This window comes from Acipenser ruthenus, chromosome 23, assembly GCF_902713425.1.
Source record: "Acipenser ruthenus chromosome 23, fAciRut3.2 maternal haplotype, whole genome shotgun sequence".
Taxonomy (NCBI): domain Eukaryota; kingdom Metazoa; phylum Chordata; class Actinopteri; order Acipenseriformes; family Acipenseridae; genus Acipenser; species Acipenser ruthenus.
In genome coordinates, this window is record NC_081211.1 from 21,355,143 (window position 1) to 21,373,465 (window position 18,323).

The 18,323-nt window shown below is 38.9% G+C and overlaps 1 protein-coding gene across 1 annotated transcript in view; it reads right to left on the reverse strand.

Moving 5' to 3' along the window:
- The window catches only part of LOC117413264 (alpha-1,3-mannosyl-glycoprotein 4-beta-N-acetylglucosaminyltransferase B), a 58,619-nt gene extending 42,656 nt beyond the window's left edge, over positions 1–15,963 (reverse strand). Inside the window, exon 1 of the mRNA XM_058996813.1 lies at positions 15,650–15,963. Within this exon, the coding sequence (XP_058852796.1) occupies positions 15,650–15,746 (97 nt within the window). The 5' untranslated portion in view covers positions 15,747–15,963. The remainder of the gene's footprint in view (positions 1–15,649) is intronic.
- Positions 15,964–18,323: the final 2,360 nt, after the last annotated feature.

Sequence of the window (18,323 nt, forward strand, 5' to 3'; positions counted from 1 at the left end):
TTCCATATATTCCTTTCTGATTAATCTCCCTCCCATTAACCAGGACTATGGATGACAATGGATTAAATACAGAGTTCTGTGATTTTTCTGTGGTTCTCAAACCAGGCAAATGGGGTCTGTAAGCTAAAATGCTATGTATGGAGTATTTTATAATTTATTTAAGCAAGACATTATTTATATAGTAAATTTTTATGTTGACAAATAGTTTTTAGTTTTTGGAACAAATGTGCTTTATCTGGATAGATCTGTCAATTAGGTAAAAATAGATATTTGTACTACCAATCAAAAAGGGATGTTTAAATAAAACACAATAAGATCTGGCAACTCATTTTACACCAAAAGATGTATCTCCTTATTCCCCATCGTTCTCTTTTAGTTTCTCAACCTAATCATTATATATTTGTCTTTCATATCTTTCTAAGCATCTAAAATCTGAAGTGTATATTCAATGCATCGACGTGCATCGACGTGCCGAGATTCTTACTTGTTAAGACAAAGAAACGGAAGTGCTGTCGGTGCCGATTAAGAAATAGAGGGAACATTTACAAATAATTAGAAATAGAACAGAGATTTCGGTCTACTTCGATGTACACCGCCCGGATCAGGAAACATGCGGTCGGAACTGCAGGAGACATTAGATAAATCACAAACTACTGTAATATAAAATCAATTAGATTTAAAAACAAAAACACAATGGCAACAGAGTTCTGAATAATTTAGAATGACTGATCCATGGATAGAAGAATGCTGTTTTCTAAGCAGGGTATTGTTACTCAAGGCTTAGACAGTATAATAAAAGGACTGTTTCCCAAAGACTTATTTTATTTTGAAGAGCATTGATTCTTTGCATCCTTCAAAGTTCTGGCCAAATGCCAGTTGAGATGTTATTTTGGAAGTGTGAGGTTTTATAATGAATTAACACATCTGAGCTTGTTACCTCTGCAACATTGGGGATTAAAGTCATAGTAAAACACAAACTGGAGGGTTTTTCTTGCTATCCCTACAAATGTATGATCATATTTACACCAGAAAGGCATCCAGTTTAATTTTCACCTTCAGCTCAGACATGAAACTCTTATCATCCCCAGATTTGAATGAGGTATCAAGAGGGGAAGGACAGTGTAGTATGAAGCACTCAAAAGGAGTTAGGTAAACATAACCAGTACAAGCACATATAGAGGGTCCTCACGAACAAGTAATACATGCACAGAAAAGGAAAGGTTATAAATAGTTTTGAAGTTCATCAGATTAGAACCAAATGCAATCCAAACATCTACAGAAGGCTAGGAGTCTGTGATAAAAGTGTGGTAAAGGTGCAAACCAAAAACAGAAGGTTTTGGTAGTTTCAAAAGCTTTCAGATTGAACATACTGGGTGACTCATAAAACAACATATAAACCCCAACAATACCCTGCCACTTTGGGAATTATTAGAGATAACTGAAAGGTTTGGGTAATATCTGGCAATTCCCGATGTCAAGGGTATTACTGTTTTATAGGTGGACTGGCTAGGTAAAAAAAAAAAAGGAAGTTCACGATACAGGAAGAAGTGCCATCATGTCTTGCAGTGCATTGAATGATTTCCTTGTATATTATGAACACAGCCTTTAATTTGCCTGTATTCTGGTTTGAGTCAAGCACTCAGTATGCAGTGGAGTATCTAATTTCACTTACTACAGTAGTTAACAGCATTGCAGGGGTGTGTGAACATGGTGTAATGAACCAATCTATGGTATAAGTCTAGATTATACTGCCCAGAAAATATGCAAAGGCAATTCATAAACAACACACACCATGAAAAAAAAAAAAAGTATAACATTATAGATATTGGCATGACACATGGTAACTTATTTAGTTAGATATAAAAAATGTCAGGAACACCTTTAAAAACACAGCTTTTCAGTTTACCTGTGAAGTGTCCAATAGGTAAAACAGGCAATATAAATTGTCACTATATACGAATTATTAAAAAAATTCTAATTAGTCAAGGCATGGGCAATCAGAATGTATCGAAGCATAATGATGCATAGTCACACGAGAGAGAGAGAGAGAGGAGAGAAAGACAGGGGGCTATAACGCCCGAAGCCACAGGCTTATATAGTAAATAACTTGCCCCTTTTTCGTAGTGATTAAGGTGGCAGCTCTCACCAACACCATCTTCTTTCTTTAAATAATAAAAAGTCAAAACACCAGGATGGACGGAAAAGCTGTTGCGTGTGTTTATTTTTTTCAAAACCAATCCAAAAAAAAATCTAAATAGGGACAGACTAAACCTGTTTACACCAACCAAAAACAAACAAGTTATTTATTTGTTTTGTCAGTTTCTTTCTTTCTCTCTCCCTCACTTCAATCCCCTCCAATTCTCCCTCAGCCACACATTTCCCCCAATGTGCTTTTAAAGGTCAAACAATCATTTAAATTAACCGATATCACTAAACAATTAATTATACAATTTAGAATGTTCCATTCTTGCACGGGTATAGTGACTGCACTTTGTAAGGGAGTATTACACTATCCAAACCCATTATTTATTTTACCAGGAAAGTTCCCATTGAGAATGAAGCCCTGTGTACAAGAGGGTCCCGGTTCCAGAATGGTCAATGGGAATTCTTTGAAATATGCAACCAAGTTTGTATGAGCCGAGGTTACTGTCTACAAGTGTGAAAGTGCAAGCTCAGACCACTTCGCACAGTGCCAGTAAAAGTACCCACAGGTATTTCAGTGGTATTCACACACATTTACAAGAGCTACTCTGGCTGGTAAACAGGCCTGTTCACAACGCCAACGCCCCTGTGCTGCTGTACTACCTGGAAGAAAAAACAAAGTGTCAAACTTACTCTGGACATGGGCTTCTCTACTGTCTGGGTTCAGCTGATCTCCCACCATCTTGAAGCCAACAAGATAGTGTGAAACCCTCATTAAGACACCATGCAAGCACGTTGTTAGAGAGCCAGGAGAAACAAAGTTCCTAGGTAAATATTTATGAGGCACAAAAAAGGCAGCTTATCAGGAATGTTAAATCAACTGTATAATGCCAATGCATTTTTGGCTCCAGATGGGTCCTTTTAAAAACACCAGTTTGGTGCCAGCAATATGGCTTCTACAAGTGAATATCAAACTGATACCATGTTATTCTACACATATTCATGCTTGCATATGGTATTTAAAATTCAGAGGAGCATATACACAGATCTGCTGCCTGTCCACAAAAGGAATTAAACTGCACCATGCTCGAGTGGCCCTGATGCCTGGCAATATGAAACCTGCTGACCCTTATAAGAGGTACAATTCAGCTCCAATCGCTGACACTGTGCCTCCTCCTTCAAAGAGTAAAGTGAGATCTGGAGTGGCAGCTCATTAATGAGGAGTCCTGTAAGGAGAGGTTTCATATGCATTATCAACTGCTGCCTAATATTGTCACAGATAACAGCCGACTGGAAAAACCACAGATCACTGCAACCCAGGAGGCTTACACTAAAGGACTGAGAAATGAGGTACACCCTGACACTTCAGGCTGCTGCACAGAAAAGAAAGGCTGCTTGCAGCTGCCCGACAGCATGGGGTCGCCTCAAGCAATAATTGTGAACAGCAAGACTGCAGGTTCGTTTGAAGGTTGTAATGAGCGAGGGATGTTAAGAAGAAGAAACAAATTAAAAACACCACAGGTTGTCAAAAGTGCCCTTGCAGAATAAAAAGTAGCCTCACGGAATGACTGAGAGGTGTATTTTGAAAGTGTATGTATGGTGGGTATACTGTCAGCATATTTATACTAAGCATTTCAGCAAGGTGCTTTGACTTGGACTCCTTATCAATTCATTCTGTCATTGAATGGTACATTTCTACTCTTTCTGCTGCAACGCTCTCTGTAAAATTGGAAACCCAGATGGGTATTTAAGAAAGCATCTATCAGGTATGGAGGAGGCAGTTTTCAAAGCAGAAGCTAATTAAAATGGAATCTGCTGTAGAGCAGGTGATCACAGCAGTGATGGCTTGTGAGGGGAGGCACTGCCTACTCAATCTTGAAATAAATAAGCTGTTTTATATATTTATTTAAATGTACTATAACAATAAACACATAGCTTTAACGCAGAGGCAGATGCCTGATCCAAATTCTCCACTCAGTCACCGTTGTACGATCGGAGGAGGCAGATGTGCTCTTGTCCCCTCTGTAGTTATGATTAGTACATCTATTAGCCAATCATATTCTTCAGCTGGCTTGCATGGAACGCTGAGTAAAGCCATCTAAAAAAATAGCCAAAGGGAGCATGCCGCCCCTCCCCTCCCCTTTTGCCTGTTTTAGCCAATCACCAGACGTGTGCCCTCCCACATTGATGACCTCGGAATCTAATACTGATGAGAGTGAAAGTACTTAGCGAATGCATACAGATTGATAAATCTAAATTTTAATACATTTAAAATTATATATATATATATATATATATATATATATATATAAATTAAGAGTACTGTTTCTTTATTCTAATTGTAATGTACCTTGCTCCGGGATTAAAGTATGGCTGAATTGCTTCCATTTTTGTTAAATATCACATGTACAGAACAGTATAGAAATATTTTGTTGGCCATTTATTTATTTAAGTTTAGTAAATGAAGTCGATAGGATGTGCTTGATTTTTTGTGTCTTCCTTCTGCTTTTAAGAAATTTGTTTAGAAAATATTTTATGCAAAATATGGTAAAGTGACGTGGTCTTGAAATCTAAAAGCTATATTAAATGTTGTATACAGTGAATTTTAAACATACACTGGCAGTGTGTAACAGTTACATTTATTAGAATAAACTATGATGGTCTTCTGTTTTCTTTTCCATGCTGGCTAGTGGAAAAAATGTGTTTAACAGACGTTTTGGGATAAAACGTTAAGAAAAGTGTTGTCAGACAGAATAATATGATTCTACTGCTGCTGGGGGCTTAAGGGGACCCTTAGCCCTATGTCTTTTTTTGCCTCCCATTTTTTTGGCCACTGTGATCCAGTGGTGGAAAGTCTCCTACACTGTAGGTACCAGTTCAATTATTTCAACTCTTCCTACAGGGATGTGGGAGTCAGACCCCAGAGCGTCATTGCATGGCTTCTCGGACTCAGAAAAAACACTTGTGGCTCTTATCAAAATAACCAGGTGGTGCTTCCCACACAGCACTATAATTGCCTGTTTTGCAGCAGTAAGTGAAATGCGGTCCCTGAAGGCAATAAAGTGAGCCAGACCCTGGGGACAGCTCTGGTAGAGCATGCCATTTCACTAGAAATGAGAGATACAGCACTGAATGCACTTTTATTTTGAGAACAAGTAAACAGACTGAAAAAAGCACAAGTCGCTATAATTTAAAACTATGTACACCTTTTATTGTGTAATTATTTTTGATCAATTGCTAATCAATGTTATCCTTTTTCCAACCCAATTTGAAATGCCCCTATACAAATGATAATTACCGATCAAGAGGACTGAAGATGAATGGGCCCGTTGCCAAGCTGATCACCTCTTTACACCCACCAAACCCAAGCAACAGCTTTTACCAAGCTAGTGAATCCTGGGAAATCGCTGCCTGAACCTGTGGGGGATGACTGGCCAGTTACAAGTTTCTACATGATGCTATCAAGTCATTTCAAATGGGGCAGAAAACCAGGGTACAATTGAGCACACAGGGTTTAAAACCAGGAGGAAAGGACAACAAAGGGTTAGCTACTACCAACCTTCACAAGCACTGGCTTACACTTTACAGCAGGTGCATATGACCTTGGGGACTAAATGATGACTTTGAATTGTGAGTTGAATGAGAACGGCACTATTCAAAACTGAACAAGGCAAATCAATGTGTACTGAGACTGTGCTACTTGAGGGACCATGCTTAACAATCTGCTTTCTGGATAAGAAATTCCTCAAAGCACTTTCTGCAGAAAAGCAGCGTTTCAGACTGTGTGCTGCAAGCAAAGGTTCAAATTTGTACTTACAAGATCTTACAAAACATGTAGTAGATTAGATACCAGAGCAAACACTGCAGACGCAAGGGCAACCCTGGCTAAAAACTGTACAGTAACAAACCTGGAAAGCAAACGGTACTGCAAATTTCCCCTTTTGTTCTGACTACTTTCATCAGAATACACCGACTGGAGGCAACACAGGAGAAGGGTTACTTAAAGATAAGACAAAATGTTGGATTAATGCAAGATTAACCTGGCAATACAGCAATAATACAGATTTCCTAGAAGGGAGCGCTGTCTGGCACATTCCGAATAAGGGTCACTGTGGCTTGGCGAGGAGAACCAGCCCCAGTTGGTTTTCTTCAATAGCCTGCAGGAATGCTCCCTATTGTGCAACAGGTATTGGAACCTTCAAGTTCTAAACTGCATGGCTCCTGCAGTATTGCCTTTGCTAGGTAAGACCCTGGGGAGCCCATAGTAAATCATGGTGACTTTTTACATACATGACACGCAGTAAATTACATAGTAGCTGGAGCAAACACAGGATGCAGATCCATAACCTTCCTATGTAACACTTGTGTGTGTACATTTTTACAATTCCCCATGTTGGCACATTTTTATTTTGTGCTTTCTCGTCTTCCTATTAAAAATAATGTGAAATCGTTTATATCATCAAAAAAAAATGCCAAGAGTGTACTTTATTCTTTGTTTCTTGTGTATCCTATTATATTCCATTGCAACCCAGGGTCCTATACAATCTATTGTGTTTTGTACAGTACTGGGGGTTAGATATAAATCATAATGAATGCTTTGGGGATTTCATATTGCTGTTATAAAACATGATGGTAGTATGCATAAATAAATGATATTTGTAGTTAAAGTCCTGTGGAAAGTATGCAGAGTGTATTGTGCGTCAGTAACTGAAAGCTATCATGGGACCTGCAATATGTATGATTTAATTTACTGGCAGCCGCTGTATCTCCAAGAGTTCTAGAAACAAGTAGCAGACACCATCACTCGAGCCACACAATAAGCATTACAGCTGTGTAAACACTGCAGCCCTACACAATGCTTATGCTGCTATTTTCTACTTCAAACCCATCTGTCCTACAAGATAAAGATGCAAATAAGAAGTGTTTTTACAATTGAAATTCTTTGCCTTTGTTAACGTTGGCGTTGCTGTCATGTCTCGTGTGCACTTGTGGCAGGTTGTTGTGTGGAGAGGCTGCCAATGTATTTTAATGCAGCCTAGGTTTTACAAGCATTTGCTGGTTATTTTCACTACCTGGCAATGGTGTTGAACAAGGATTGACCATTCGGTGGATATGTATAGCGAGATTAGATTCAGGAGCTGTCCAGTTTTGCTTCTGTTGGCTGTGTGTGTGTACTGAGGATAAGAAATGGGTAAGCCAATTAAAAAGCAGCTTTAAACAGTACTGCATTGGGATCCAGTGACTAAGTGCATTCTGGGCATTAGGCCCATTGGCGTAAGTGGGCAGTACTTGATACTATACTGTGATGTTTTTGTACATTGTTTTCCTCCAGTTAAAAACATATGAAGCCAAGCAGCAGGCAGTGGGATCAGTTCACAGCACTGGGTACCCTGCCTTCCTGGAACAACATTCAAATCTCACTTTCTCTTTACATTTGAATAACACCTGCACAGTACCAGATTGTTATCCATGATAACAACTCATTCAACACTACAGACCTCTAACGGGGCTTGATAAGAAACTGGTTTTTCATGATTTTCAAAGAGTGACCTTGGGCGAATGACCTTTGTTTATGCAGGAGTTGCTTTGCTAATTATAATGCTGATTTTGATCACAGGTGCGAACCACAGTCAAGCCTGCTGAAGCTGGTTCTGATCTACAAAGATTTCAGCTAAAGGTGTCATCCATGGAGGCGGGCTTTGTTCTGTATATAACCTCTGTAGACTTGTATTTCGTGACTCTCACTCAATGCATTTCCACCGATAAAGTCCTGTAGATTTGGACCTGCAGTTTTGTTTGTTCAAGATTGTACCTACAGCTTTGCATGTGACTGCGTGCTGTACTGTCTTTTGGATTTGCTTTGTTCCTTAATTAAACTCTTCTGACTGAAGATTACCTGAAGACTGCCTTATTATTTTTAAGGAGTAAAGCAAATCTTACAGTGCTACTGTAATTACATTATGGGGCAAATTGGAGCCACGACCATGATGTCTTATAACCGACTCTGTGGAATAAAGGGAGGGCACCTTATTAGTGCTTAAGTTACACACTAGCAGTGCTATGACAAGAGTATTCGTTATAATGCAGTAGCGGCTGGTGAATTCCAAGACATGTAGGGCGTTAATATAAAAATTAAAAATCTATATATATATATTTATATATTAAGAAGGATGGGTTTCGGTAGAGTACCTTTTTTCAAAGCTACATGCATACAGTAACTACAGATTGGGGGAAACAGTCACAAAAAATAAATTAAAAAAAGGTAAGTAACACGATAACGTTTCTCTTTCACACGCACATTATATATCACAATTAACATAATACAATCAGGAATTTTAATACAGCACAATAATATGTAACAGACAAGTCTGTACGAGCATCATCTTATATCTTAAATCAAACTGTGCTCGCCTAGTGACGGCTGTTTTACCCACAAAACACTGCGCCTGGGCGACAGATAACGCGCCCCACAGAGCACTGAACACATACAGGCATTGCCATTCAACAAAGAGCTCAGCAATCACTGCTGCGCATGTGCTACAGGGGCGGCAGGGAAACAATCCAAGGTCCTTGCTGCACATGCTCATGCTTGTTTGCAGTGGTAGCAGTAGGCAATGTAATAGCAGTAATGATTTCCGGAATGATGTTACTAGCAGCCAGCGACAAAATTATCATTGAATTCAAACTGGTGGGGCGCTGCCCCAACACACCTTATATTATTATTAAAAATTATTTTGATTTATTTGTCAAGAACATCACCCCCTGCTTCCAAGACTGAATGGCAGAATATTAAAGTAGTTAAAAATGCAAAAAAACAAATGATAGACCAGGTTTAAATTATTGTTTTATTTGATCATTTTTAGCACTACTAAAATATATTATAATTATGTGTTTCAAGCTACGAATGGAGTGCAGAATACATGACAAGTTTACAGTCAGGTAACAATAAACGGCAAAAGGAAAAGTGAAATGTGTGGTTCAGCTACAGTTTCAAGGCTGCCTTCAAAAGGTTAATAATTAATGAAGTTATTTAAGTGTGATTTTATGGCTTAACTATTTCACTGTGGAAGCCGCTGCGTTAGAACACAATAACGGAACGCAAGTTAGAACAAGAGGCGGCTATTTCACCCATCAATGTTCATTCGGGTCCTCATAGCTGAGGGCTACTAAAATATCCAGATAAATAAGAGTAATAACATAGTTACAAATGAGAGGCGGCCATTTGGAGTGCTCGGAGGGAATTTCAATTTTGAAACAAACTGCAGGGGGGGGGGAGGAGCTACAGAAGTAACTAGCTAAAAACCCATTTCAACATAACCAATAAGCTAGTGGTATATGTTGTTAATGCTGCAGTATAAACTGGCAAACCTTGAAGACTGTTACTAAGTATCCTTAATGACCAACATAGTTTACTGCTCCAGTTAATGACTGTTTCGAGTCTGTCATCAGCGGGTAAATGAACTGCCTTCCTGTCTACGTGCACGCCGAATTAAATATTTACACTTCAAAGATAAAGACTTGATGATTTCTATCTTTTAAATGGAAAGACCCCTGGGGTTCTACAATGACGCATGGTCATATTGTACAGTATGTTGATCACTTGGAATCTATATGCTGTGTAATACACTGATTCGTTGAACAGAATAGATCACCTGTTTCCCTGAAGACTTTCTTCTGCATCCTCAGTGATATATACTAATTCCCAAAGAGAAACAGGAGTGCAGTTATTATGCGTAGAAGCACTGGTTCCCTTATTGTCATTGCAATCTTTTTACTGAATTAATTCGCACTGTGGCTGAAAACCAAATCAACATTCAACACAGCCAGGAAACAGAAAACAATTAAATAAAAAAAAAATGAGTTTAAAACAACTCTAAGTGGGTAGAAAACTACAGATCTGCAAAAAAAATGCAGTCTGCAGCTGATTTAAACAGACGCTACTTTCAAAGAAAACGAGAACTGTCATTAGTTAACAGTTTAGCATTGGGGCTAGCCTGGTATCACAAAAGAGTCATTCAATAAAGAGTTAATTCATCTTGAAATAGTCCACATCCACAGGGATCGCTCCAGGTAGATCAGAAGCAACGATGCAAAGTTGAAACAAAAACCTGAGGTTGTTTATGGGTGCCTGTAAAAATGTCAATCCCAATTGACAATGGAACCCCTACTCAAGATGAACTGTTACCATATTAAGCAGCTGGTATAAAGTATTGGCTACATCCCGCATTTAGTTTTTAATACCAGATGATAATAAATTAAGGGATCCCAATTACAGAACATTTTTAGTCATTTGGTTGTTGCATTTCTAGAGAAGGCAACATACCACACTGAAAGTGAAGCCGAGCATCTTTGTCTGGCTGCTGTGGGTCTCTGTCCATTACTCATTTTTGTATCCATGAGTAATCATGTTCCCTATGCTGTTGCCTATAATCAGCCAAATCTGGCCCACTGAAGTGATTTTGTAGCTCCCCACCAGACGTGCAGAGGGAGAGGAGGGATGAACGCCACTCTTCATGAGCAGTGAATGGAGGGTTTTGTGGCACTGCAAACACACCATATTATCAATGGGGATGCTCTTCAGACTTGTCCAGACTTAAGCTTCTGACAAGGGCCTGCTGGCATGTGTCTTCAGGATGCTAGCCAGTCAAAAAGATAATACCTTCTTCAGCCAACCAGTTCTCAGCAACCATTGCCTATAGCTCTTTTATTTCTTCTTTCTCAACACCAACTGTAACGAGAACAAAGATAGCAGCCAAATCTCAGGAATATTTGTGTTGAAGTGCAGCTGCTCCGAAAAGTACTTGGACAACGCAACTGGTTGGTGGTGCTTGGGTTGAGGAGCAGTGGTTTTATCGGGGTAGAACATTTCGTGGTCCTTAACCCTGCTGAGATGACTTGGTATGCCTGAAGAGATTGATTACCAATGTGGAATCTGCCTACTGTAGATTAATAAAATATTCATGATACTGTACCAGTGTTGGAAGATACCATAAAAAAATACTATAACAAAAAACACAAGGCATTTAAAAGAAAATCCATATTGTATTGATACAAATGAAGGTGTTGTCCTGTTGTTCTTGTCTTGACTAGTCCTGCAGCTCTCAGAACTTATTTAAAACTCCTGAATACGCACACCCATCAATGAGGCTTCCTTGTTGTTTTTTATGACTGTTTTTAGCTGCATTAAAAGGCAGAGAAAATGTAGAATTTGCTTTAATAATTCATGGCTGCCTTGACACAAAGGGGTTATTTTCAGGATTCCTGCACACTAGGGAAGGTGTCTTTAGCTGATTCCCATTACCAAGACACTTACACACAAAAAAAGATTAAGAAACATGCACAAGAAAGACGGCGAGGTACCATGAGATAGCCGTGCACATCTTGAGGAGTTATGAGGTGCGTGGAAAATCTCCATCTGCTGCTCCAACACTGAAAATGATTCAGCACATTACATTGTTTATGATTAGGGCTGGGACATGCCTAGAACAGTGAAAGCTGGTATATTTATATTTTAGTGAAAGAGATTTAGCCAAGGAGCAGCTTGCTTCCTTCAGGAAGGATGTACATGCAGACACTATTGAGTTTAAATAAGAACCTGAGGCCCTGTCTTACTCTCTTGTAAGTTATTGCTATTAGAAAATGTTTTTGAAAAGTGCTTAAGACTAGAAAGGTCCCCAGGCAATATAATACACATTTACAATAACAGTAGGCCAATCAGAAAGCTAGCCAAGATAAATTAGTTCAATAATTTAAACTGTGTCTGTAAACACACACGGGAAAGTACTACCTGTTATTTGGAGGTTTTGACGCCCTTTTTGACCAAGGCTGCATCTGACAGCACCCTTACGGGACACTGGCCATCTATGCTGTAATCCATGTCTGAATTTATTCTGGGGTCCATTTCCAATGTCATGAGCCATACCTTAACTAAATCACAGCTCACTTTTATTAGTTCATCCCATTTTCATGGTTTCCTGACTCTCATTCTATAGGTCACCTGCAAGATAAAAACTACAGTGAATATCTGTATTTTTTAAATGAGATGCGTGGAAAATCTCCATCTGCTGCTCCAATGCTGAAAATGATACAGCACTACAAGCAAATACATTTTTACATGTATTCCTGCAAAAAAGTGGACAGATGGGACAATTGAACCCTAAACTAACTACTGACTCCAGAGAGCTGTGAGGCAAAGGCATTGGAGAGCCAGGACACAACTTTCACTTACATAGGAATACAATTTGTGAATTATTTCAAAGCACTGGCTGCAGCCACACACTCAGCAAAAGCACCTGGAAGGTAAAAATGATGACAGACAGACATGTTTTAAGATGGTTTTATGATTGTGCTGCTGTCCACTGCGGAACAACTTTAGACCATTGTGGACATTTAACTCATAATGAACTAACTCAGAAGAAGAGATGAGAAGATGAAGAGAGACACCTTGCTAATGAACACTCAATTCAGGCGCTGCACTGCATCTGTTTCAAAGGCTAGTGGGTAAAGGGTCAAATGGTTGCACTGGAATTAATTCGAGCATACTATAAAAATAAATCAAATATTTTTTTTAAAAATGTCAACTGGCAGAACACTAGGAAAAGAAAATGGTTAAGCAAGGTTTTTAATTTTACTTGTTTCCTGTTCTTGGTTCTGTCGTTAATATTTGGGAACTCTATTTTGAAAGCATTGTGTTGTGGCTACCAGCCTCATTGTCATATAAAATGTAAAAAAGCTGAAGCTGTCTGGGAAGGTTTGAGACCAAACATGGTATTACTGGGTTGGATACCTTGACACAGACTGCTCTTTGCCTCCCCCTCTCTACACATTTCATGGCGTATCCAATTCCCTGACACTGCCTCGAGGTACATGCAGGCCTCACTTTACATTTCCTTAACAGACAATGGAAGTGCCCTAACAGTTCTGAATATAGCCGATTCAGCTCCGATTTCCATGAGCTCCGGTTTGTCAGCCCCAGTCCCAGGACGATCACAGCTCAGTGAGAATCTGTCATCTATTGAGCTGTTTAACCAAAGGAAAGCCAATATGAGGCTGCCCACCTTCTGACCAAGGGAAGGAAATTAACAGAAACATGAACTCAAATCTGATATCCACTTCTACAATAAAAGTACAGAAGTGTTGTAGTAAGAAGGGGACAGGGGGACAGAGGGGACGATGGGACACAGTTGAAAACATTACATTGGATCACAGTGGTCCAGTGGTTAAAGAAAAGGGCTTGTAACCAGGAGGTCCCCAGTTCAAATCCCACCTCAGCCACTGACTCATTGTGTGACCCTGAGCAGGTCACTTAACCTCCTTGTGCTCTGTCTTTCGGGTGAGACGTAATTCTAAGTGTCTCTGATGCATAGTTCACACACCCTAGTCTCTGTAAGTCGCCTTGGATAAAGGCGTCTGCTAAATAAACAAATAATAATAATAATAATAATAATAATAATCACCAATACAAGACTACTGGCGAACTTTTTAATGATCAACAAAGTGTACCATTTACATGGAATGGCAGCTAAGCCTATTAATAGAAGTTTTACAAGAAAATTGTAAAAATTATATTCTGCTATATGGTTTGTGATAGAAAAAAACTCTAAAAGCACTCTTTTGTAGCTACAATTTTATTATTATTATTATTATTATTATTATTATTATTATTAAATTTAAATGATAGGTAGGTGAGCGAAGGAAGTTTACCTCAAAACCTACAGTATAAAGAATGTTTTATTGATTGCTATAGTTTGGAATAAACACTATGTGCCTTTGCAAACAAAGAAGTATCCATTTTGTGCAATGAGACAAGCATTGTGTAACTACCTGGGCTTTAATGCAGGGTTAAATTCCAAAACTATACTTTGCAAAACTAACAGCTGGATTTTGGTGAAATACCTAACTCAAAATTGTTCAGAACAATGAATAACTTCTCCACCTTTTTCTGTAGAATTCCAATACATCTGTGCAAGGTCGAAATGACCTTATCTTTTGACCCGTCTTTATAGAGCAGTCTGTCGGATTGGATAATTGGATTGCATGCTGCTGTAGATTCTGGAAAGGTTTAGAAAACAGAGGTATCTAAGATTCTATCCACCGCAGGCAATACAGTAAGAAGTCTGGTATATCCGACAAGCTGTCTTCTGCTGACCACCACCAAATAAAGAACGTGGGAACACCCCGGCGCTTTATATTCTCCCGTTAAACAATTACTGTTCGTTTTCAGTTCAACTCTGTCTAGTCTTTTTCTGTAACAATACAGTTTGATTGTCTGATACTGTATCACCACTCTCAATTGATTTCTGAATGGTGACTAGTTAACTGCCACTATAAACGGCACTTCTAATGCATTTAAATGATGGCTTAATTATGTTGTGTCAAAGTAAGTGGCCCACAATTATGAAAGAAATTGTAAATGCATACTTCCTGAAAGAAAGACTCGGCTGCTGTGCAATTCCTTAGTCACTCAAAGAATATGTCTCTTAATCAAAATAGTTAATTCTGTTGCACAAACACCCGTTTTGTTTTAACGTGGTCCATGCCTTTGCAATTATGCATAGATTATTAAACTGGTAACGGCCTTTGTCCCCCTGCGTCTTTGTAAAATAGATTAATTGTTAACGAAATTGACTAGTTAACAAAATAACTGCACAAAGCACAATATTTACTAAAAAAAAAAAAAAAAAAAAAAAATGTAGACATTACTAGACTCATTACTGTGTCTTTGGCTAAACGGCAGAAATGCACATGCCAGCATACTACAGAGATCTGTCAAGTGGTCGAAAAAGCTATTGGAAATTCCACAAGGGCCCACACGTCTACTCGATGGAAATTGAATTGATTTGTATCAGGTTTATTTACCGAGAGCGTGATTGACAGGGGAACAACTAGAGCCCTCTGTTCTAAACACGATCCATGGCTATATAATTAATCATCTTGTTCGCTTTAGGTTACAATGATTCTTAATACAAGGGGTTACGTTTCCTTTCTCTGGTTTTAAAAGGAAAGTTAAATTACCCTTTAAATAACATAACAACGAAACAGCAATTAGCCTACCCGTTAAAGCCTCAATCAAACAGTTACACACAATGCAGTTAAAGTGTTTCTACTGATCCACTGCGCTATACACTACAGGTACCATAATGGCAAAAAAGGATGATATATCGAGTAGGCTTACCCAATAAAATAGCTTTAAGACCCAAATTGAGACGCACTAATACAGCACTTGTATTCCGGCTAATGTAACTGAAATTATATTAACACAAGATAATAAATTGATCCAGTCATAGTCATGCTGCATATGAAATACAATGACCAAGGTAAGCTGTACAATAAAATAAATAATAAAAGACACTCGAGACAAGTAGCCTATATAGATAACTCAACCACAAAGGAAACGTAAAACAACTGCTTTGAAAAACGCTGAAATAAATATGAATTATTATTAGTATTATAACATACCGCTCACACAAAACGCATTTGTAAATATCCCATCTTGAGAAACGTTTACCTTTCGGGTTGCTGAATGCAGTGTACCAGGAAATCGAGATGAAGCCGCAAAGACAGAACAAGAAGACAGTTAGGAAGGTGCCATTTCGGAGCCTCATCTCCGGATCCCGGGGACCATGTCCGAACCGAAAGCGGGGTAGCGGTTGCTCTGCTCGGTTGCTTTCCGCCAGGAGAGGGAGAATTCAGAAGGCGGTGTACTAGCAAGGATTATTTTTCCACTAGTGTCAGATCATGCACACAGCACCGTGGGCGCAGGGAGATTGGGGAGGAGAGTTGAGAAAGGGGGAGAGGGTTTGTTTCACGGGGGCGGTGTGAGGAGGACCTTAAAGAGAAAGTCTCCTTTTGTTAAAATACAGTTTCCTCTGCTGCGCAACGGATACACATGGCATCATTATCTTTTTTTATTATTTTTTTATTTACTGTCAATATTTGCACTTTAATTAGTTTTGAGTTCAGACGTTTTTTACACTTTTGTGTAGGACATTATATCCAAATATTATTGTCGAAATTGTAATTAACCTCGAAATCTGATTCCTGTATCATGCAAAATGATGAGCAAATACAACAAGCGTATACAGGGTGCTCTTTTGGTTCAGTCTGTTGTCGCGCCTGTTAAACTAATGGCCCAAAAGTATCAAAGGAAGCTGGTCCGAAACAAGAGTGAACCTGGAATAAGAACGATGCTGCGAACCAAGAGACAGGGGTGCAACACATATTGTATTTGATGTATTTGCTTACGATTGTAAGTCGCCCTGGATAAGGGCGTCTGCTAAGAAATAAATAATAATAATAATAATAATAATAATAATAATAATAATAATAATATTGGCAACCGAAGTCGAAGTAAAAGAATGTGCTTACTAGCCGGTTCGTAAATTAGAAGACCTGTCAACTCTCCCGTATTCACCGGGAGTCTCCCGTATTTTTTAGCCTTCTACTGGACATCTCCCGGGACAGATTTTCTCCCGTATTTTGCTCAAAACTCTACTGTTAAACCCCCTTATGTCAGCAAACCTTTAATGTCGGCAAAAGTCGGGGTCGGTGTGTGGTTGCTGCAATCCCAGTCTTACCTAGCAGGGTTTAGGACCCAGGGGAGGCCTGTGGCAGGCATGCGTGCAGTGCGCTGCAATAGGCCAACTAACATTTTAAGACCCGCATCCCCTACAGGTAAAGGTTTGGGCTGAAATTCGAATCAATCAATCGATCAATCAATCAATCAATCTTTATTTTATATAGCGCCTTAGTGGCTCACCATCACAAAGCGCTTTACATCCATAATACTTTAAATACAGAGAAATGCATAATACATGCTATACAGTAATAATAATAATAATAATAATAATAATAAAGCACAATACATTAAATACAGTGGAAAGTGCAGAATACATGATAGTAGCATAATAAATTAAATAGTAGCAGCAACACAGCAGCTAATAGCAGATATCAGGCTTAAAGAGCATTGCAAGCAAGAGAGAACAGGTGGGTCTTGAGAGTGGATTTAAAGTGAGCGACGGTGGGGACATCACACACCAAAGCTGGGAGAGAATTCCAGAGTCGGAGCCATGAAGCTAAACGAGCGTTCTCCAAGTGTGGTGCACTTTTGCTTGGGGATAACAAGCAGGCCAGAGTCGGAGGAGCTCAGCATGCAGCTCAGCATGCAGCCAGGGATATAGCGGGGCAGCAGGTTGAGGAGGTACTCTGGACCTGTGTGATGAAGGGCATTGTAGGTGAGCAAGGAGAGTTTTGAAAATAATCCTGAATTTTGCAGGTAGCCAATTAAAACGCGTCACTTACCTCTCGTCTGGCAACCTCTTAGGTGCTCCTGGTATTTTTTTTTTCTCGAAAGCTCATTTCATTACGAGTCGAACGAGGTGATAATGGCAGCTGAGCCCAGGGTGATTTTTCTGGTCATATTCACTTTGGGTTTACCTTTACCAGGGCACAGCTCGAGGGGGAGGGGGGGGGGGGGGGGGGGGGCATTAAATTGTAAAAAAAATAACAAAGCGTACATTGTACAAAGGTAAGATTTTGTGGCAAATTGATTTATTTGTTAGAATGTGTTTACAGGAATACCCAGCTAGCACACAACGTTGCTACAAGGTTGCTGATAGGTTGTGGTTTGGTTATGTCAGATATAAATTTGCAGTTAAATAACGTTTTCACATGGGATTCAGTGAAGTGTTTTGTGTAATTTCCAGGATGAAGCAGCACAAGATGATCAGGAAGTGTACAATTTACATTGTAGAAGCTGTCTGTGTACATTTAAGCTGTATAATTAAACAAAGGGTTCCCATTGGCTAAAGTGAATGTGCATAATTCCTCAAAGAAAGGCTATGTCACATGGCAACAGTGATGTAAATGACTAGATCACGGTGACATGTTTTAATTCTGTGAGCAATTAAATATATAGCCTATAAAACTGGAACACACACACACACACATAATATATATATATATATATATATATATATATATATATATATATATATATATATATATATATAAAACAATGCTAAGCAGGGAAGGAAAGTATTTCTCTGTTAACATTTGTTTATAGGGGTTATAGCTAATGAAATAATTCCATATTCCTTACTTGTCATGCAGTTCCATACTCTATTTAGGTATGTACTCTATTTAGGTAAATATATATCTGATACTAAAAGACGTTCATGTTA